At 36.3% G+C, this 22,501-nt stretch overlaps 1 protein-coding gene across 3 annotated transcripts in view; it reads left to right on the plus strand.

Moving 5' to 3' along the window:
* The window catches only part of LOC101393996 (E3 SUMO-protein ligase RanBP2), an 84,522-nt gene that overhangs the window by 50,867 nt on the left and 11,154 nt on the right, over positions 1–22,501 (plus strand). For all 3 annotated transcript variants that reach the window (XM_087426340.1, XM_087426339.1, XM_087426341.1), the window contains 14 exons: positions 50–231; positions 319–494; positions 697–820; positions 1,708–1,869; positions 2,128–2,265; positions 2,344–2,490; positions 3,358–3,537; positions 3,625–3,708; positions 5,969–6,104; positions 9,758–9,852; positions 10,744–15,559; positions 18,506–18,676; positions 19,339–19,431; positions 19,704–19,882. In XM_087426340.1, the coding sequence (XP_087282466.1) occupies positions 50–231; positions 319–494; positions 697–820; positions 1,708–1,869; positions 2,128–2,265; positions 2,344–2,490; positions 3,358–3,537; positions 3,625–3,708; positions 5,969–6,104; positions 9,758–9,852; positions 10,744–15,559; positions 18,506–18,676; positions 19,339–19,431; positions 19,704–19,882 (6,683 nt within the window). The remainder of the gene's footprint in view (positions 1–49; positions 232–318; positions 495–696; positions 821–1,707; positions 1,870–2,127; positions 2,266–2,343; positions 2,491–3,357; positions 3,538–3,624; positions 3,709–5,968; positions 6,105–9,757; positions 9,853–10,743; positions 15,560–18,505; positions 18,677–19,338; positions 19,432–19,703; positions 19,883–22,501) is intronic.

Raw genomic sequence — 22,501 nt, forward strand, 5'->3', positions numbered from 1 at the left:
CACAAAAAAATTTCCAAAACCTCAAGCCAGTTTTTTCCCTTCATTTCAGGTGCCATTCGAGCACATAATGGTAGTCTTCAGCACCTTACCTGGCTTGGCTTACAGTGGAATTTGTTGCCTACCCTACCTGCAGTTCGAAAATGGCTAAAACAGCTTTTTCATCATTTGCCCCAGGAAACTTCCAGACTTGAAACAAATGCACCAGAATCAATATGTATTTTAGATCTTGAAGTAAGCAAAGATTTTAACAAATTAAATATTTTGAGTTTTGTTTAATTTTTTTCTTACTTAAATTGATATTTTCTTTAAATAAAATAGGTATTTCTACTTGGAGTAGTATATACGAGCCACTTACAATTAAAGGAGAAATGTAATTCTCACTACAGCTTCTATCAGCCACTATGCTTGCCATTTCCTGTGTGTAAACAGCTTTGTACAGAAAGACAAAAATCTTGGTGGGATGCAGTTTGTAATCTAATTCACAGAAAAGCAATGTAAGTAGTTAAACAAAAATATTCCTTTAACTTTTTACCTAGGTTTTTAATTTAAAATGTATTTAATTTAAAATTTATTGCCTAGGGATTTAGTTCAATTCTCGTGTGAAGATTTAGTTTAATTATCATGTGATGATTAACATACATGTAAATGTTGAACTGTGTGTTTACAAATCAGTTTTATCAAATAAAACTTTTTTAGACCTGGAACCTCAGCAAAATTGCGACTTTTAGTCCAACATGACATAAACACTCTAAGGGGCCAGGAAAAACATGGTCTTCAGCCTGCTCTGCTTGTACATTGGGCAAAATGCCTTCAGAAAACGGTGAGTTCATCAAAGTGTAAGCATTGTTAAGAACATTACCTTACTTTTTAAAAATGAAAGACTTTTCATTAAAAGTCTTTTAATTCTAAAAACAGTAGCAGGGCCGGCCCCGTGGCTTGGCGGTTAAGTGTGCGCGCTCTGCTGCTGGCGGCCCGGGTTCGGATCCCGGGCGCACACCGACGCACCGCTTCTCTGGCCATGCTGGGGCCGCGTCCCACGTGCGGCAACTAGAAGGATGTGCAGCTATGACATACAGCTATCTACTGGGGCTTTGGGGGAAAATAAATAAATAAATAAATAAATAAAAACAGTAGCAGCTTGTTCATATTATGCCAGGTGAAATGTATTTTTTTAATTTTACTGCAAAGTAGTTAATATAGTTAATATATCACTTAGCACAGGGCCTGGCACAATAAATGTTACATAAGTATTAGCTGTTATTATTATTACTTAATAATCAAGTTATGATAATTATTGTCCAGCCTAAGTGTTTTCCATGTTAAGTAGCACAAGCTTTGTAGGTAAGGCCATTGTACATCCTTCTAAACATCTGAGGCCTGTTCTGTGGCAAGATCAGGTTAGCCTTTTGACCAAACTGTGACACTGAGAGGGGCAGATTTCAGCTGTCTAAAAATGGCAACTTTTAAATGATAGATTGGGCTTTCTCATTAAGTGGTATCCTTGAAAGTGTTTACAAGTTGGGTCTCAAATGATCACTGGTATTCGGTTCGTTATTCCAATATTTGAAAAGTTGAGCATATGCCTTTTGAGATTCTCTTTGGCCTTGATTTGAAGTTTTAACCAGTTGTTCAGACCATTTGTAAATGAATTTTTGGATCTCATCATTTGTGTTCCTTAGATTGTGTGCTTCTAACTTTCTATTTTAGGGCAGCGGTCTTAATTCTTTTTATGATCAACGGGAATACATTGGCAGAAGTGTTCATTATTGGAGGAAGGTTTTGCCCTTGTTGAAGACAATCAAAAAGAAGGGCAGTATTCCTGAACCTACTGACCCTCTGTTTAAACATTTTCATAGTGCAGATATTCAGGTAATGGAGGATCCCTTTGTGAATTAATTTGTATTGTGGATTTCTAGTTTATAAACAAAGAAATGGAGGTATTAAATGCATAAAGTAATTGCCTGCCTGTTTAAGTTTTCTAAATCCACTAGCGGTCACATATAAAATACGGGCAAAAAGAGTACTGAGATGTTAATCTCATTAGATCGTACAGAATCTTTGGGAAATCATTTGGGTTTGATATTCTGGGTAGAGGCAGTTTGATTAAAAATTACTAAATGTTTTTAGGCATCTGAAATTGGTGAATATGAAGAAGAAGCACACATCACGTTCGCTATATTGGATGCAGTTAATGGAAATATAGAAGATGCTATGACTGCTTTTGAATCTATAAAAAATGTTGTTTCTTATTGGAATCTTGCACTGGTAAGTAGATGTGGTGCTTGAATTAAAAGTTTTTTGTTTTAAAAACCTTATTGTTTCATAAAAGCACTCTTTATATAGATTTTTCACAGAAAAGCAGAAGACATTGAAAATGATGCCCTTTCTCCTGAAGAACAAGAAGAATGCAAAAATTATCTGAGAAAGACCAGGGACTACCTAATAAAGATTTTAGATGACAGTGATTCAAATCTTTCAGTGGTCAAGAAAGTAAGTTGCAGGTTGTTTGTACTTTCTTAGTATTGGTAACTGGGTGATAAGTATTTTTGCCTTGGTTTTATATTTTGGTCATTTCAAAAATGCTCAGTAATACCCTTTTGTTAATGCAGAGGAGTATGTGTGTAAATATTTAATTAGCATTGCTTTGTCTTAGGTTTGGTGTTTCTTTTTTAAGCTTGGGAATCTAGGTTTATCTTTGCACAAAAATACTTGTTGGGGAATTAGAAAAGATTTCTAAGGCAGGACATTTATTATTGTTATTTTGGCAATGTAGTCAAAGCAAATATTGCAACCTAAGGACTAGGTCGTAATGAATTTGGCAGTTGAACATTTTACTGAAGTCGAACATAGTTGCTGACAACTTTAGAGCATTTCTTCTCATCTTCATCATCTGCTGTGGACTGTTATTTTTCTTACTGTCAGCAGTTTGAGACTGTCATGATGGTGTTAACTTCAGTTATATTCAACCTTGCAAGTATTTTGTTCATTAATTGTGTTACTCCTCTTAGATTAGGATTTATGTTGTCTAGTGCATTCTAGCCTCTGCATTTCTCTCGCTATTCAGAATCAGTTAGTAAACACTAGTAATTTATTTTGTTCACATGGAAAAACTTCCCAAATTAGCATTCCTCTACCATTATTATGGCTAACAGAAGGAATAGAAACAACATAGGCTTTAGATTCAGAAGACTTTAGATTACACAGCCGTTTATGTGTGTTATTTATATGTAAAGCATAAAGTGCTTGTTATATGAAAGTGAGAAAAATGTAAATAAATTAGTAAGATAAAATTTTTGTATTTATTTCAGAGTTCTTACTTTGATGTTTTTGCCCTTGATTCATGCCTTTTGTTTTTAGTTGCCTGTGCCCTTGGAGTCTGTAAAAGAAATGTTTAATTCAGTCATGCAGGAACTTGATGACTATAGTGAAGGAGGTCTTCTTTATAAAAATGGTTCTTTGCGAACTGCAGATTCAGAAATAAAATATTCTACACCATCTGCCACCAGATATTCTCTATCACCAAGTAAAAGTTACAAGGTAAGTGGGAAAGAATTGAATGATTCCGTTGTGGAATATGTTTCTGTTCTAAATGTTTTAAGTAATGTTTTGTTGTAATTTTTTTAGTATTCTCCCAAAACACCACCACAGTGGGCAGAAGATCAAAATTCTTTACTGAAAATGATCTGCCAACAAGTAGAGGCCATTAAGGTCAGTCACTTCATTTCTCTAAACTGTGCTGCTCTTATTCCGCGATTCCTTCCTTGACCACTCCCTCGCTTTCTAAAGCCCTGTGCCATGCTGCTATAGAATTATACGGTGTTGCACACACCTCCATCTTGACACTTAACGTATTTTACACTTACCATATTGTTGAATTTACTTATGTGTCTCCGTCCTCCACCAGATGTGAATCCTTCAGAGGTACAGACTCTTTTATCCAAAACACAGCATCATTCTGGTCATAGAGGAGGTTCCCAAGTGATTGAGTTAAACTAGTGAAATACACTAATTGTATCTTGGCCTGTGAGTTCATTTCTCAGACTGACTGTGGTTGTTTGTGTCAGCTTTATAGTTAGGAATTGACATGTGGTCTAAGCTTCAAAAAGTCTCTTTTATCTTTTTAGTATTTTCATATGAATTTGATTTAGTTACATATGGAAATAGTTATGTGTGCATGATTTTATTTTAACTGTATGAAAGTGACTTTAACTATGAGGCTCAAAGTTTGGAATTGGAAGTACAAGTAAGTTGTTTCATACTCAATGGGCAAGAACTAAATCACTCATACTTGTAAAAGTTACACCAAGGAAATCCTGATATGTGTGTGATTATTACAGTGCTATCAGCAATGTGTGAGAGTTAAAATATGCTGTTCAGAGGGGAGCAAACTTTTGAATTTGCACAAAGGTTTTGTATGTTAATTTTGTGTAATCATGGCCTATTATGATATTATCTGTAATCTTGACTTACATATAGGTTTCAGGCACCCAACATTGTATCCTGCAGAAGTGTAGTGGAGCACTAGGCCATATGCCTGCCACTAACTAATGATCTTGGGCCAGGCACTTCCTTCCTTTCTGACTTTTGGCTTCTCATCTGTAAAGTGATAATTATTGATGCCAGTTCTCGTCACATTTTCTAGTTATTTGAATTTTCAAAATTATGATTGTGGCATTAATGGCATGGTCAAAACTATGGTCTAGATACCAGTAGTGACCAGTAGAGTTTTCCAGTTGATTCTACCAGTTTCTTATTTTTGGATGTGCAGTATCTGGACTAGACACAGTAGATGGATGAATGGGGAAAAATTCATTTAGCTTGAAAATTGGAGATATTTTTGACCTCAGTAGTTACGGCTTTTGGGAAATTTCTATTTGAAAAAACTTCTATAAGAAGAAGGCAGACATGCTGGATCTGTCTCTGAACTCACTTACAATAACTGGTCAGATACCTGGGCCCATATAGATATTTAATACTGTTTTCAAAAGTGACCTGTTGTCTGATACCACTGTAGTTTCTTTGGAAAAAGAAATCATTTCTTACTAAGTGCCGGTTTTGTAAGGGACATTTTCTAGGTTCTGGGGTTGGGGAGGGTGTTATCATTTAGTTATCTGTAAAATGACAGAGATCTGATAGCTAGCCACAAAGCTACCATTAGAAAGCAGGAGTCTCCCATTTTGTCTAGGCACCAGAGTGGTGTTAGGAAAACATTTTTGGAGTAAGATATGGTTTGAATTCTAGCTGTGCCATTTCCTGCGTCTTTTTTTCTCATTTTAAGATGTGAGTTAATATTGCTCATCTAACCTGTAAGGATTAAGAACTTAAGTAAAGTGCCTGGAATATATTATTATATACATAATATATTCTGACCAAAAATTAGTTGTTTTCCTTTTCCTAGTGGAGCATTTGAGTATCACCTTGAAGGATTAGTAGTGTTTTGTCACATCAAATGTGGATAAGTGGAAAGCTAGTATTGGGAGGTAATTTGGAGTGTTGAGTATCTAGATGGACTGAAGAGTACAGCAGTGTAGAAAGGAGATGCTGAAAGGATGTTTGGGGTAATACTGCTGAGGACTGTGAATGTCAGAGAAAGAAGTGTAATTTGTAGGTTCTTGTTTTTTTGAGCAGGGAAGTGTGTTGGCTAGAGTTAAACTTAAGAAAGATTAATTTAGGCAAGTGTAGACTGTTTAGGAGATGATTCTGTTGTTTAGATTAGAGCTAACTCCAACTCTAACCCAGAGTGAGTGAATTAGATAATGGTATTAAGGGATGGAAGAATGGGAGCAAATAAGTTTTAACAAATTAAGGATCATGTTCTTAAATCTGCACCTGGTACTCAGATCTTATTGGAATATAGACTGTCTTAGAAATCATCAAGTATTTAAGTTTAAAATAATTTAAGTTTACTCTAGCACTATTTCTGGCATGATGTAATTACTTAAAATTGTTTTCTTTCTTCTTCCGACAGAAAGAAATGCAGGAGTTGAAACTAAATAGCAGTAACTCAGGGTCTCCTCATCGTTGGCCTACAGAGAATTATGGACCAGATTCAGTGCCTGATGGGTATCAAGGATCACAGACTTTTCATGGGGCTCCACTAACAGGTGAGTTGGCAACTGGATAATTCCAGATTTTAGCAATAATCACTGTACTTCCCTCTCCTTTAAACAGATAACTTGTGAAATCACTTTGTCTATGTACATTTGTTTATATACATGTCTATATATGTCTGCTTATATGTTGCTTAAGCTGTAACCCCAAGTAGAAATAGAACAAGCTTTTATCTGATCCTGTGTGTATAAAGGCTTAAAGACACTTTTAATGCACATCTCAGAGGAGATGTGGTAGAGACTGAGGTGGAACTATTCCTTATAATTGAAAAATGTTAACTGTTATCATTATGCATAAAGAGAAGTCTAATCAAGAGCTAAAACTTCTCAGGAATTATTTTGACAATAGACTGAGAAGTTGAGATATGACATTCATGGGGAATCTTGTCTATTTTGAAATACCCTGGTCATACATAGAAGGAAGGAGTTTGAAGCCAGACCATACTGGATTTTGAAGTTGTGCTCTTATCACATACTGACCTCTCTCAGCTAGTTTTTCTGTTTGAAATGTGGAGACAATATTTGCCTCACATGATTATTATGAGCATTTGTGTATGTGTGGGTGTCTCTTAGGCACTTAACTTTCAGTAAACACTTAACGAACCAAGGAGTGCTAATAGTGCTTCCTGTGGGTTGTCTGTGTGCTAAAATGCTTTGTGTATGTAATTTTATTTAATCACAGTAACCCAGAGTGGTAGGTGCCATTATTAATCCCAATTTTATAGATGAGGACATGGTTTTAGAAAGATTAGGTAACTTATCCATTATTATACAGCTAGTTATTGATAAAACTGGGGTTCAAACTCTGATGGCCTAACTTTAAAGCTGCTTGCCATATGAGTCCTTGCCCTTAGGCAGCCAGAAATGGATGATAAAAATAGGTCTCTTTTACCTGAGACAGATTCCCAAAATAGTACTAGGGCATTTTCTTCTAATTGATTTTAACCCAGGAAAGATTTAGAATGGTGTGGGCTCATTTAGATAAGTACATTTGTGTGATGGTTCATAGGGGCACACTTAAGGCAGCCCGACTATTGTTTTGTGACAGTGTTTTCTAAATGCAGGCAAAATAATAGAAAGAAAATCTTTGTAAAGTCAAACTTACTAAATGTCATAAGTCATAGATAACAAATGAGATGTCACGAGTTCAAAGACTGCTCACTTAAAACCCCTGTGCACTATATAGAGCCTTGTAGAGAGAAGCTAAGTAAACTGGCTAGCCTTTTCTAGGGCTTTTTGAGTGCTGTGCACCTTTGAGTGCAATTGGTACCTTTTGGGTCACAATTTCCAATTCTTCTTTTGTGTGCAGGCATAAAAGGTCTTCTGGTGTTACAAACATAAGCATAACATTCACATTGTCTCATTTTATTCTTATTCTTGAAATTACCCCCATGAAATGTATAGAAGCAGCACATCCTCATTTTACAATTGAGAAAAATAGAGACCTCAAACCGGCCAATTGACAAGGTCACAAAGCAGCTTTGTGGCCCAGAAAGAAGGAGAACTCAAGTCTCCTGATTCTCATTCCCGTGTTCACAGATTTTGTTTTTTTTTAATGAAAGTAAAAATATACCAAAATAGTCCCTGTGTTTTCAAAATAAGATAATTTAAAAACGATTAATAAGTTTATAGGAAATATTCAGAAGTACTGAACAGTGTAAATAAAACTAAAAACTAAGCATATCACATACAGTTCAATTAATATTTTGGAGTATTTCCTTCTGGTCCTTTCTCTGTATACATAAAGAATTTTTTTTTATTTGAGGAAGATCCGTTTTTTTTTTTTTTTTTTTTTGGTGAGGAAGATGGGCCCTGAGCTAACATCTGCCAGTCTTCCTCTTTTTTGCTGAGGAAGACTGGCCCTGGGCTAACATCCATGCCCATCTTCCTCTACTTTATATGGGACACTGCCACAGCATGGCTTGACAAGCGGTGCGTAAGTGTGCACCTGGGATCCAAACCGGCGAACCCAGGGCTGCTGCAGTGGAGCAGGTGCACTTAACTGCTTGCACCACTGGCCTGGCCTGCATAAAGAATTTTTAATGAGATTTTTACCGTATTATCACATTATTTACAGATGAGTAAGCCTGTTTTTTAAATATTTACGTTCTGAGCATTTTTCTATTAAATATTTTTTGAAAATACTATTAATGAATACAAGGTATCCCATCATCTGAAAGTAATGCAAATTTTATTCCTTTATTTTTGTTATTGCTATTATAAATAATGCTGTGGACACATTCCTAGGATTGTAGGGTATTTTAAAAATTCTTTTGTGTTGGGGAATTGCTTTCCAGAAAAGCTGTGCCAGTTTACACTCTTATCACCCGTATCTGATAGTGCCCATCTCTTTGTACTCTTGCCTAGTGTTAACTATTGCTAGTTTGTAAAAACCTTTGCCAATGTTTAAAAACAAAAATAGTATTAGTGATTTTTATTTTTATACTAGGTGTGCTCAGCATTTTATAATCTTTTATATTTCCTGAGTTATTTGTTCATTTGATGTTTTTTTCTATTAGATTATTTGTAGTAGGTTTATAAGAACTCTAATTTTTTTTTTTTTGCTATCAAGAGTGACTAGTCACTGATAAAGTGACTAGTTAAATTTCAGACTTTATGATTCTTGGCTCATACCCATCAACTTGTTCTATGCCTGTTTTCTCCCTAGAATATTTCCAAAATAACCATCTTCATCAAGCAGTTCCATTAGTTTTCCAAATTCAAACTTGGGCTTCTTTAGCATTTTTTACTTTTCTAGTAACTGTATAGAGAAGATAAATAGACTGGCTAGCCTTTTGTAGGTCTTTTTCAGTACTTTCAAGAATCAGTTGTTTAGCACCTCTTGGGTGACAGTTTTCATTTCTTCTCCATGTAAAGGCATAAATGGTCTTTAATTTTGTTTTCTGGTAAAACGTTCATAAACAGATCAAGCAAATGACTGTTGGTAGTTTTGCCATCAACATTGAGTGTCTTCTAGTTGTTGGTTTCCTGGTAACACTAACACAAAACAGATGGAGAAAATGGTGTGGACATCAACATGAGTGTCAGTCATGATGTACCCTTTTTTTTTTTTTAAGCCAAGGAACGTGTTTTGTGTTACTTGTGAGATCCTTTCCATGAATTTGTCAGGTGATTTTTTTGACCCGAACATTCTCAGCTTGAGTTTATAAAATGCAACTTAGTCATTCTGCAGATTTTCAAGGCTCATTTCAGAAACAAGGCCGCGAGGCCGCCAGGTGCTTTTTGGTTCCTTAAATCCTTCCTGCGACTAGTGTATTCCCAGCATTTCTGATATTGAACATGACGGTGCTTTCACATCATACCAGTCTTTCTTAAAAAATGGATCAACCACTTTCCTCTTGGCTCCTTTTTGATGCTTGTTGTGAGGCACTTGTTCTTGTTGACCACTGTGGTGCTGCTCTCTTATTCCTCATATGTCATATTTAGCAGTTTTTCTTTGTCGTTTGATAATCTTCTTTATGGTGTATTTTGATGTAAATTAAGAAAAAAATCTATGTAGTTAAATCTTTCTTTAATTTCTATTGCTTTTGTATTTATAGTTCTTGCCTAGATAGTCTTAACTGTAGTATAGACTTTTTTAACAGTGTTTTCTTTCTTTTTTTTTTGTTTTTGTTTTTTTTTTTTAGTTGCAACTACTGGCCCTTCAGTATATTATAGTCAGTCACCAGCATATAATTCCCAGTATCTTCTCAGACCAGCAGCTAATGTTACTCCCACAAAGGTAACAAAGGAATAATTTATACATTTATAAATATCTCCTTTTTAATTGTTCAGACTTCCTTCAAAGAAATTCAAGGAGTAGTTCAGCGTTAAAACTTTATGTCCCACAAGATATAGATATTTTAAATTTCTCTCCGTATATAGAAGTTATGGTTCTTAGTCATCAAATTTTTATGTTACATTAAGTGTGAACATTTAGAATATTTTTTAAATGGGGGTGGTGGTGGTGGTTGTGGTGGGTCCTTCTTCATTCGGTTTGGGCAGAAATAGGACTAGACTGTCCTTGCTGAACCACCATGTGGTAAGTACTTCCAGGCCTGAAGTGGCTATATTGCTGTCGATTAAGACCCAGTATTACAACAGTAGTTGAATGTGAAGCTTTGAAGACAGAGGGCTTGGGTGCATTTAGACCTTGGCTCTTCTGCTCATTGTGACCTTGGGCAAGTTTCTTAACCTCTCTATGCATTAGCTGCCTCATATGTAAAATGAGGATAATAACGCCTTAATTCATAGGGTTTTTGAGGATATTAAAATGAGATAATATATATAAAGTGCTCAATAAATGTTAGTCTTCATCGTCATCATCGTTATCGTTAACATCATTTGACACATTGTTTAGGAATGAAGAAGATATTTATTCTATGCATTTATTGTAGGAGAATTAGGTTTTTAAGATGCTGTCATTAGTTAAGGCAGTTTTCATTATATGCCAAGAAGGACTATAACTGTAAGTATCTTTGTACTAATATTCTTTTAATGATCTGCTGTATACCCTAATGATATCTGTACCTTACAATATTCCTGATTGTTGTTTGTGAACATTGGTTTGTATCTAGTTATCTGTAGTTTTGTAGACAACCTACAAAAAATTTTAACTTTTTTTTTCTTTTAGGGTCCTGTTTATGGCATGAATAGGCTTCCACCTCAGCAGCACATTTATGGCTATTCGCAACAGATGCACACACCACCAGTGCAAAGCTCATCTGCTTGTATGTTCTCTCAAGAGATATATGGTCCTCAGTTGCGTTTCGAGTCTCCTGCAACAGGAATTCTATCACCCAGGGGTGATGATTACTTTAAATACAGTGTTCAACAGACAAGCACAAATCCACCTTTGCCAGAACCGGGTTATTTCACAAAACCTCCAGTTGCGGCTCATGCTTCAAGATCTGCAGAATCTAAAGTTATAGAATTTGGAAAAACTAATTTTGTTCAGCCTGTACCAGGTGATGGAATAAGGCCATCTTTGACAGCCCCTGCACATACAACACAGCCGACTACTTTTAAATTTAACTCGAATTTCAAATCAAATGATGGTGACTTCACGTTTTCCTCACCACAGGTTGTGACACAGCCCGCTTCTACAACTTACAATAATAGCGAAAGCCTTTTAGGTCTCCTGACTTCAGATAAACCCTTGCAAGGAGATGGCTTCAGTGGACCAAAAGCTGTTCATACCATTGGACCTCGGAGTACATTCAATTTTGGGAGCAAAAATGTGCCTGGAATTTCATTTACTGAAAACATGGGCCCAAGTCAGCAAAAGAATTCTGATTTTTGTCGAAGTGACGATATGTTTACTTTCCATGGTCCAGGGAAATCAGTGTTTGGAACACCTGCTCCAGAGCTGGCCAACAAGAATCATGAAACAGATGGAGGGAGTGCCCATGGTGATGATGATGATGATGGCCCTCACTTTGAGCCTGTGGTACCTCTTCCTGATAAGATTGAAGTGAAAACTGGTGAGGAAGATGAAGAAGAATTCTTTTGCAATCGTGCAAAATTGTTTCGTTTTGATGCAGAATCCAAAGAATGGAAGGAACGTGGAATTGGCAATGTAAAAATACTGAGGCATAAAACATCTGGTAAAATTCGCCTTCTAATGAGACGAGAGCAAGTATTGAAAATCTGTGCAAACCATTACATCAGTCCAGATATGAAACTGACACCAAACACTGGATCAGACAGATCTTTTGTATGGCATGCTCTTGATTATGCAGATGAGTTGCCCAAACCAGAACAACTTGCTATTAGATTCAAAACTCCTGAGGAAGCAGCACTTTTTAAGTGCAAGTTTGAAGAAGCCCAGAGCATTTTAAAAGCCTCAGGCGCAAATGTAGCTACAACAACAAATCAGCTACAACAAATGAGAATTGTAAAAGAACCCACAAGCCATGATAACAAGGATATTTGCAAATCTGATGCTGGAAACATGAATTTTGAATTTCAAGTTGCAAAGAAAGAAGGGTCTTGGTGGCATTGTAACAGCTGCTCATTAAAGAATGCTGCAACTGCTAAAAAATGTGTATCATGCCAAAATCTAAACCCAAGCAATAAAGAACTCCTTGGCCCACCATTAGTTGAAACTGTTTCCGCTCTTAAAACTGGCCCAGAAAACACTCCAGATAGATTTGCATTGACGACTCCAAAGAAAGAAGGTCAATGGGATTGTAGTAGTTGTTTAGTAAGAAATGAACCTACTGTATCTAGATGCATTGCATGCCAGAATACAAAGTCTGCTAACAAAAGTGGATCTTCATTTGTTCAGGAGGCTTCCTTTAAATTTGGCCAGGGAGATCTTCCTAAGTCTGTTAACAGTGATTTCAGATCTGGTTTTTCTATAAAGGAGGGACAGTGGGATTGCAATGTATGCTTGGTACGAAATGAAGGAAGTTCTACAAAATGTGTTGCTTGTCAGAATCCCAGAAAACAGAGTTTACCTACTTCTTCTGTTTCAGCACCTGCTTCTTTTAAGTTTGGTACTTCAGAGATAAATAAACCTCCAAAAAGTGGATTTGAAGACATGTTTGCTAAGAAGGAAGGACAGTGGGATTGCAGTTCATGCTCACTACGAAATGAAGCAAATGCTACGAAATGTGTTGCTTGTCAGAATCCAGGTAAACCGAGTCTGTCTACTTCTGCTGTTCCAACCCCTGCCTCTTTTAAGTTTAGTACTTCAGAGACAAGCAAGGCTGCAAAGAGTGGATTTGAAGGAGTTTTCACCAAGAAGGAAGGACAGTGGGATTGCAGTGTGTGTTGTGTGCAAAACGAAGCAAGCGCTACCAGATGTGTTGCTTGTGCTTGTCAGAATCCAGGTAAACAAAATCAGCCTACTTCTGCCATTTCAGCACCTCTCTCTTCTGATACAAGCAAGGCTGCAAAGAGTGGATTTGAAGGAGTTTTCACGAAGAAGGAAGGACAGTGGGATTGCAGTGTTTGCTGTGTGCAAAATGAAAGTTCTTTCTTAAAATGTGTGGCTTGTGGTGCCTCCAAACCAGCTCATAAACCTGTTGCAGAAACTCCTTCAGCTTTCACATTGGGATCAAAAACTAAGTTAAATGACTCTTCTGGAAGTCACGTGGGAACAGGATTTAAAAGTAACTTTTCAGATAAAGCTTTTAAATTTGGCAGTGCAGAACAAGGATTTAAATTTGGGCATGTGGATCAAGAAAATATACCTTCATTTACATTTCAGGGTTCTTCTAACATAGACTCTAAGTCAACAAAAGAAGGATTTAGTTTTTCTATCCCTGTGCCTGCTGATGGATTTAAATTTGGCATTCAGGAGCCAGGAAATCAAGAGAAGAAGGGTGAAAAGCCCCTTGAAAATGACACGAGTTTTCAGGCTCAGGATGTTAGTAGTCAGAAGAATGATGGTGGTGTGATTTTTGGTCAAACTGGTAGCACTTTTACCTTTGCAGATCTTGCAAAATCAACTTCAGGAGAAGGATTTCAATTTGGCAAAAAAGACCCTAATTTCAAGGGATTTTCAGGTGCTGGAGAAAAATTATTCTCATCACAAAGTGGTAAAATGGCTGATAAAGCTGACACTTCCACTGACCTTGAGAAAGATGATGATGCCTATAAGACTGAGGACAGTGATGATATCCATTTTGAACCAGTAGTTCAAATGCCTGAAAAAGTGGAACTTGTAACAGGAGAAGAAGATGAAAAAGTTCTTTATTCACAGCGGGTAAAATTATTTAGATTTGATGCTGAGATAAGTCAGTGGAAAGAAAGGGGTTTGGGGAACTTAAAAATTCTCAAAAATGAAGTCAATGGCAAACTAAGAATGCTGATGCGAAGAGAACAAGTACTAAAAGTGTGTGCTAATCATTGGATAACAACTACAATGAACCTGAAGCCTCTCTCTGGATCAGATAGAGCATGGATGTGGTTAGCTAGTGATTTTTCTGATGGTGATGCCAAACTAGAGCAGCTGGCAGCAAAATTTAAAACACCAGAGCTGGCTGAAGAATTCAAGCAGAAATTTGAGGAATGCCAGCGACTTTTGTTAGATATACCACTTCAAACTCCCCATAAACTTGTAGATACTGGCAGAGCTGCCAAGTTAATACAGAGAGCTGAAGAAATGAAGAGTGGACTAAAAGATTTCAAAACATTTTTGACAAATGATCAAACAAAAGTCACTGACGAAGAGAGTAAGAGTTCAGGTGTAGGTCTTGCTAGTGCTCCAGACGCAACCACCAAGCCAAGTCTTGAGAACACTGGGCCCACGTTAGAGTGGGATAACTATGATTTAAGGGAAGATGCTTTGGAAGATAGCGTAAGTAGCAGCTCGGTACATGCTTCTCCATTGGCAAGTAGCCCTGTGAGAAAAAATCTCTTCCGCTTTGGTGAGTCAACAACAGGATTTAACTTCAGTTTTAAATCTGCTTTGAGTCCATCTAAATCTCCTGCCAAGTTGAATCAGAGTGGGACCTCAGTTGGCACTGATGAAGAATCTGATGTTACTCAAGAAGAAGAGAGAGATGGACAGTACTTTGAACCCGTTGTACCTTTACCTGATCTAGTTGAAGTATCCAGTGGTGAGGAAAATGAACAAGTTGTTTTCAGTCACAGAGCAAAACTCTATAGGTATGATAAAGATGTTGGTCAGTGGAAAGAAAGAGGCATTGGTGATATAAAGATTTTACAGAATTATGATAATAAGCAAGTTCGAATAGTAATGAGAAGGGACCAGGTGTTAAAACTTTGTGCCAATCACAGAATAACTCCAGACATGACTTTGCAAAATATGAAAGGGACAGAAAGAGTGTGGGTGTGGACTGCATGTGATTTTGCAGACGGAGAAAGAAAAGTAGAACATTTAGCTGTCCGTTTTAAACTACAGGATGTTGCAGACTCATTTAAGAAAATATTTGATGAAGCAAAAATAGCCCAAGAAAAAGATACTTTGATAACACCTCATGTTTCTCGTTCAACCACTCCCAGAGAGTCCCCATGTGGCAAACTAGCGGTAGCTGTATTAGAAGAAACCACAAGAGAGAGGACGGATTTAATTCAGGGTGATGATATAGCAGATGCAACTTCAGAAGTTGGAGAACTGTCTAGCACGTCAGAAACAACAACAAAAGCAGTGGTTTCTCCTCCAAAGTTTGTATTTGGTTCAGAGTCTGTTAAAAGCATTTTTAGTAGTGAAAAATCAAAACCATTTGCATTTGGCAACAGTTCAGCTACTGGATCTTTGTTTGGATTTAGTTTTAATACACCTTTGAAAAATAACAGTAGTGAAACTACCTCAGTAGTCCAGAGTGGATCTGAAAGAAAAGTGGAATCTGATAGTCGTGAGGAGTCAAAGGACTCTGATGCCGAGCAGTCTTCAGAAGGCAAAGTCAAAAGTTTCTTTGCTTCTTTTCCAAAGGAAGAGACCTCAACTAAATACACATTTAAAACACCAGAAAAGGGTAAGTACTTAGTCTTTCAGCAGAATTTTTCTGTCATTTTTTGTTTTCCATTTAATGTTTATTGTGATGCAGACTCTTTGTAGGATACTAATGTTGTAGTAACAGTTGAGTCATAAACGCAGTCTTTTGTGAACAGCCAAAAAATATTTGCACAAATTATTTTTCTCCCTAAATCACTTTACCTGTGAGTGTTCAAACAGCAGCAGAGACTATGTGTGTAAGTTATTGAAGAGATTTCAGTAACTGGAAGATATTTGTATCATGTTGAGGACAGCACAAGAATTCAGTACAGTACTATAAAGTGTAATGACTCATATACTTGAATCATGAGCATTAACTTGAGTCTGGTTTATTTTATAGTATTCATTCTTCAATTATTATTTTCTTGTCACTCGAAAAACATGGTACTGAGATATTCACGTTTTACGTAAGATAGTCTTGCCACTATTTATTGAGTGAGCAAAAAATGAAACTACTGGAATAAATGAATATGTAAGACAGCCAAATTGATATAAATTGAGGGGCTTTTTGGCTTTTTATATTTTAAAATCATATTCACTGATTATCAAAATGTTCAAAAATGAAATACTCTTTATTTTCTAGGATTTAATTTTAGCCTTTTTAAATCTAATCCAATGGCTTTTTGGACCAGCACCCCTTCCTCACAGCCTGAGGACAAAGGTATAGAGCTAGCGTTCTCATAGCTACTATGAGATGACATCAGTTTTTTTAGTGGCTGGTAGTCGTTAGCAAAGTAACTATGGCTGTATGAAATTAAGTACTTAACACTACAGTGTGCATGTTCAAGAATGCCAGTTTAAGCAAGCACCTTTTGACTAGTGGTATAATAATACCCTTTAATGCTGTTTTTTAATGTTCTTGGATGTCGTGTTTTGTCACTATTGCATAACATTATTTCGAGGTAGATTCACGTGGTCTTTACCTTTTGCTGCTTTGTACTTCATTATCCTATAATTTTCAGTTCTGTTTAATGAAGACCTATATTTTATCTAACCCATATCTTTAGCCACTAATGTCTGCCAGTATCCAAACGTGATGGCAGCAGCATGTATACAATATGGAACAGAGCGTCTCTTTAGGGCTGTCCTTTTGGACATGGTTTAGAAAAATACCCTGTTTGAAAGTAGACCCCATTTTTACCAGTCACCATTATATACCTGGTATGTTATATATGTAGTATAGATCATTTATTAAAAGTAAGTGTTAGTACTGGAGTGGAATAATAGGAAGTAAGATCTGTTAAAGACTGTCAAGAGCAAAGATAGGGGAATGAAAACTCCGTATTAGTGTCAAATAACTTATCGTGAGCAATTCAACGATGTTATAGGTTGCCAGACAAGTACGATGATAAAATGACAATCCTTGATTTCTGGGGCCTTCAGTTTTAAAATATACCAATCATATTACTAGCCAAAGCAGCTCTTAACCTTTATTTTTAAGGATGCAGTCTTTGAGAAATTATGTGGGAAGTGTGGGCTTTTTTCTGTAAAGGGTATATTCTTGCACATAGACTTTGTGGGCCCTAGGGTAAGAATCCCTGGCCTAAGAGCAAATTTACCATTATTCTACTGCAGAACAAAGAGCCGTATTTTGTTTCAAGTCTGAGAATGTCATAGTCCCAAAGGACCTTAGAGATGAAAACTTTAGATGTGAGGAAAATGAGGCCCAGCGAGGCTGTCTGGTATGCCCAAGTTGTCTTTACCAGTTAACAGCAGAACTGAAACAATCTGTGTCTTTCTAGTGTTCTTTTAGTGTCCCTGGCTAGGAATTGATACCAAGTTTTTGTAATGAAGGAGAGTGCAAGCAGGTTTAACATTGTAAAAGGGCTCTGGTTCTCTAGATCAGGGTCATCCAAAAGAAAATATGAATTTAAATATGTAATTTAAAATTTTCTGGTAGCCATGTTAAAAAATTAAAAAAAAAAAAGGTGAAAAGAGAAACAGATGAAATTAATTTTAATAATCTATTCAGTTTAACCCATTATATCTGAAATACCATTTAAACTTCTAATCAGTATAAAAAATAGTGAGTTATCTTATATTCCTTTTTTTGGTACCAAGTCTTCAAAGTCTAGTGTATATTTTTACACTTGCAGCACATCTTACTTTGGATTAGCCACATATCAAGTGCTTACTTAATAGCCACATGTGGCTAGGCTGCCTTATTGGACAGCACCAGTTGGTACATTAGCATGCTTCATGATTTGCTTACTTGATCAGTTCCGTTAGCGGGGAATTCTTTATAGACCAGAGCAGATTATATGAAGAATTCCTTTTCTCTCCATTTTTTGCCTTGTTGTTGTTGTTGTTGGTTTTTCAGCTATAGAAATTATCTTACAGTGTTACTGTATTACCCATAGGAAAACAGTTTATAAAACTTTAACTATTGTCATGCTTGGAAATACGCAAAACTGGATGTAACTCGAATCACCTGCCATCCTTAGCAGTTGTTAACTTTCCTTGTAGGAGCTAATCAAGGTTGGCTTTGCATTAGTTTCGTATTTCTACTAATCTTTGCTTATGATTTCTTTAATTTTTTCTTTTTGTTGCAAATGCATGGATATTTTGCTAAACTGTTGTTTAGTATGCCAAATATGGTTATCGCAGCACTTTTTAAATACCTTTTTAGATTAAAGCTATTAATAGTAATTTTTTTCAATGATCGGTAAGTAAAAGCAGGATTTTTTTGGTTTTAAATAGATTTTGTGTTCACTAAGGATTTCTGATAGAACATTTAAATCAGGCTACTAATTCTAATTCATGATTCTTATAAAGCTCTGTTCACATCGAAGTGTATGTGTTTTTATCACTATACTATTATTTTAACCTGAAGATAAGTTCTGTGGTTTTTATTTTCAGTTAGAATATTGATGTTAATACGTATTTAACACCTTGTCTTTATCAATTTTTTTGACTTGTGTTATAGCAAAACAGGAGAAAAAACTTGAAGATCTTCCCTCAGATGACGATGTTCTCATTGTATATGAGCTAACCCCAACCCCTGAGCAAAAAGCTCTTGCAAGCAAACTTAAACTTCCTCCAACTTTCTTCTGCTATAAGAATAGACCAGATTATGTTAGTGAAGAAGAAGAGGATGGTAAATCTTTTGTTATTTTAAAAGAATTCTGTTCATGCTAATCTTAGTAATTGAGGGTATGGTTAAATTATTTTAAGCCTGCCTCTTAGAACCCATCACTGCTGTCCTTGCAGGTAGATTTTTATCCTAAATGTATGTGTAAATAGTTACTGAATTTAATGATCCAAAGAAGTGAATTCATTTATTAAGTAAGCATGTTTTGGTTGGCTATCATGAGCAGGGCAGGCATTTTGAGGGAATAGAAAGCAATCATAATTTCCTTGGAGTCTCAGAGGGATGGGAGAGTGATGAGGCAGACAAGGGTCTGATTATGGAAAACTTTGTGTGCTCTCGCAGAGTTTTTAACTTTGAGGGGAGTTAACATGCTCAGAAAAGTTTCAGTGGGACCAACTGGGTAGTGGTGTAGAGGATTGGGTTGTGGGACATGGAGATAGGAAGATGAGCTAAAATGATAGAGCAGCTCAAACAAGAGGAGAGCCTCAATGAAATTTCTAATAGTAGGAAAGACATTAGGGATGTAAAATTGGCAAAACTGAATGCTTTTTGGATGTGGGGAGTAAGGAAAAGTGTGAATTTGGAGATAATTCTTAGATTTCTGGCTAGAAAAACTCCTGAAACTTACTGGAAATTCTTTTATTTAATAAAATCAATTATACTTTAAGATGAGGATTTTGAAACAGCTGTCAAGAAACTTAATGGAAAACTATATCTGGATGATTCAGAAAAATGTAGACCACTAGAAGAAAATCTAACAGGTATGTTAAGTTAAAATTACTAATTATAATGTTTTAAAAAAATCTTATAGGTATTTAAAAGGAATCTCCTAATCTGATTATTTCTGTAATTACCAATTTTACTTATGTAATATGCCCATGGTGATTTAAAATATTTAAAAATAATATGAAGTGAAAAACAGTGTTCTCCTGGTGGTTCTTGTCCTCCGTTAGCATTCACAGATTACATTGAGGAACATTGTTGTAGAGTAGTTGGTTAACTTTCTTTTGCTTGTGTTTTATGGGATTTTCAGATAATGAGAAGGAATGTGTTATTGTTTGGGAAAAGAAACCAACAGTTGAAGAGAAGGCAAAAGCAGATACATTAAAGCTTCCACCTACATTTTTTTGTGGAGTCTGCAGTGACACTGATGAGGACAATGGAAATGGGGAAGACTTTCAGTCAGAGCTTCAGAAAGTTCGGGAAGCTCAAGTAAGAACATCTCCATTGTTTTCCTTCCGGTTAAGTTGCCTTTGTTGATGCAGTAAACTAGAATGTTCTTACCAAATGGTAATAATGGGTTGCGGCTAGCAAATGGATAAGGCATCTACCAATCAGCTATGGCCAGAGAAGGAGGACTTTTGTTCTACATAGAGGCCTGTAACGGTTCACCCCTATACGTATGTTGGATTTTGGGGGCTGAGGGTAGCATGGACTGTGCACATATCCCTAAGAATGTCTACAATACCAAGAATGATGTATTAAGTAGTTCATTTTTCATGCAAGTTAGTTTATTCTAGGGTGGGCAGAATGGATAGGAAATAGCAGCATTTGAAACCTAGTTCCCTTGGCCTATACCTTGCTTTGTCAGTAATTTCATGATTTGATTACTTTCTTAGCTCAAATGTAGTGATCATTTTTTTTTTTTTTTTTTTTAAAGATTTTATTTATTTATTTTTTCCCCCCAAAGCCCCAGTAGATAGTTGCGTGTCATAGCTGCACATCCTTCTAGTTGCTGTATGTGGGACGCGGCCTCAGCATGGCCAGAGAAGCAGCGCGTCGGTGCGAGCCCGGGATCCGAACCCGGGTCGCCAGCAGCGGAGCGCGCTCACTTAACCACCAAGCCACGAGGCCGGCCCAGTAGTGATCATTTTAATAGCTATCGACACCTTGGTGTGTTAATTTGTATTCCACAGAAACTAGAAGACAAGGTCCCTGTCTAACAACTGTTTACAATCTAATATTGACATGTATTCAGAATGGTTCCTTGCCCCCTCAAGTAATCTATTTTTTTTTCATTGTTGCAAAGGTGGATAAAATGAAGTAGAGTCCTGGAATTAGTTATGAATGCAGTGGTTTATTTAAAGCATATGTGGCTAGAAAGAGATGTGGTCCAACACATGGCCTGAGTCTGTAAGAAATTTACTGCCTTTCATAGTCTGTCTGACTCTAAGGAGTCCAGCTGGCCTACTTTTTCTAGCTGTCCATCTAGGATTTGCCAGCCGTTTAGTAGGTTTAAACTTATTCTTCAGATAACATTTAGCTAATGGCCATCAGCTGATGTAATGACATTACTTTCTCATTTATAACCAAATAGATTTATTTGTGGAAGTCCTATCTGAAGTTTTTGCATCAGTGGCCTCACTGTTAAATCTAAAGCATGTTTTAAATCAATCAGCATATTCCCCTGACTCACTGGAAGTAAACAATATATAATTTCTGTTAAGCTTTAATTACTGGCTTCTAGGCTTTATCATGCAATTACTCATTCAGCAAATACAGTCTAGTCGTATTAATATACATTTGGATTATGCAAATTGGAATGATTCGACTTAAATATGGCCTTACTCTTTTAAGAGTAAAACTTAAAAATAATTAAACTTATTTATTTAAAATTTATTTTAAAACTGAAAAATAATTTCAATGCTGATGCACAGACTGAATTGTACATCATTTATTCTTTTCCCACCTTGTGGTACCACTTTAGCTGGTACGCAACAACTTGGTATCTTTTGTCAGTATTTTGTGAACTATGTTGTTTATAGGAGTTGAAATATCTTATGTGAAGTGTCAGTTGTGTTGTTTTAAAACATTCATGGAGGCCGGCCCCATGGCCTAGTGGTTAAGTTCAGTGACCCACCTACAAAAATAGAGGAAGGCTAGCACAGCTTAACAGCTGTGGGTGAATCTTCCTCAAGCAAAAAGAGGAAGATTGGCAGCAGATGTTAGCTCAGGGCGAATCTTCCTCAGCAAAAAATAAACTAAAAATAAATAACATTCATAATTGTTATAACTTAAAATATTTTTGTAAAATATCCTATAACACTGTCATAATATTTATTAAATAGCAGTACTAGGGGTTGTCCAAAAATACCTTTGGTATAGAAGTTAAATGTGATAAATCAATATAAAGTTCAAAAAAAGTGTCACAATAAATGGTAATTTTGGAGGAGAGCACCCTTTGATACACAGAGATGAAACAGAGAACTAAAAACCATTAAAGCTAAAATATGCTATAATGGATGTAGATTTACACCCTCTTAGAATGCATCCTCCCTACTTTACACTCAATCTAATTCATTTTGGATTATGCAGGGTCTTCAGATATGCATCCTTTGCATAAAATGCCTAAGAGTACTGTATTTATAAGCATTTACCATGAGCTAGCACTGTGCTGAGGACTGGGGAACAAAACAAGTAATTTGATTTGTCTGCCTGGAGTTTTAGAACTCTTAATGGAGGATACATTAGGAGCTGAATTAAAACACTCCCCTCCCCCAAGTAATCTAGCCTATGTTTTTTGGGTAGCATTTATTGTGATATAATTCAAATACCATACAGTTCACCCATTTAAAGTATACAGTTCAGTGGGTTTTTAGTATATTCACATGGTTGTGCAACTATTACCATAATCAATTTTAGAACATTTTTATCATCCCAAAAAGAACCCTGTAACCTTCTAGTAGTCACCACCCTTCCCCATTTCCACCCAACTCCTCTAGCCCTAGGTAACCACTGATGTACTTTTCTGTCTCTATACTTGCCTGTTCTGGACATTGCATATAAATAAATCATAATAATATGTGGCTTTTTTGGTGTGGCTTCTTTCAC

Source organism: Ceratotherium simum, chromosome 40 (genome assembly GCF_057802395.1).
Source record: "Ceratotherium simum simum isolate JZ-2026a chromosome 40, ASM5780239v1, whole genome shotgun sequence".
Taxonomy (NCBI): Eukaryota; Metazoa; Chordata; class Mammalia; order Perissodactyla; family Rhinocerotidae; genus Ceratotherium; species Ceratotherium simum.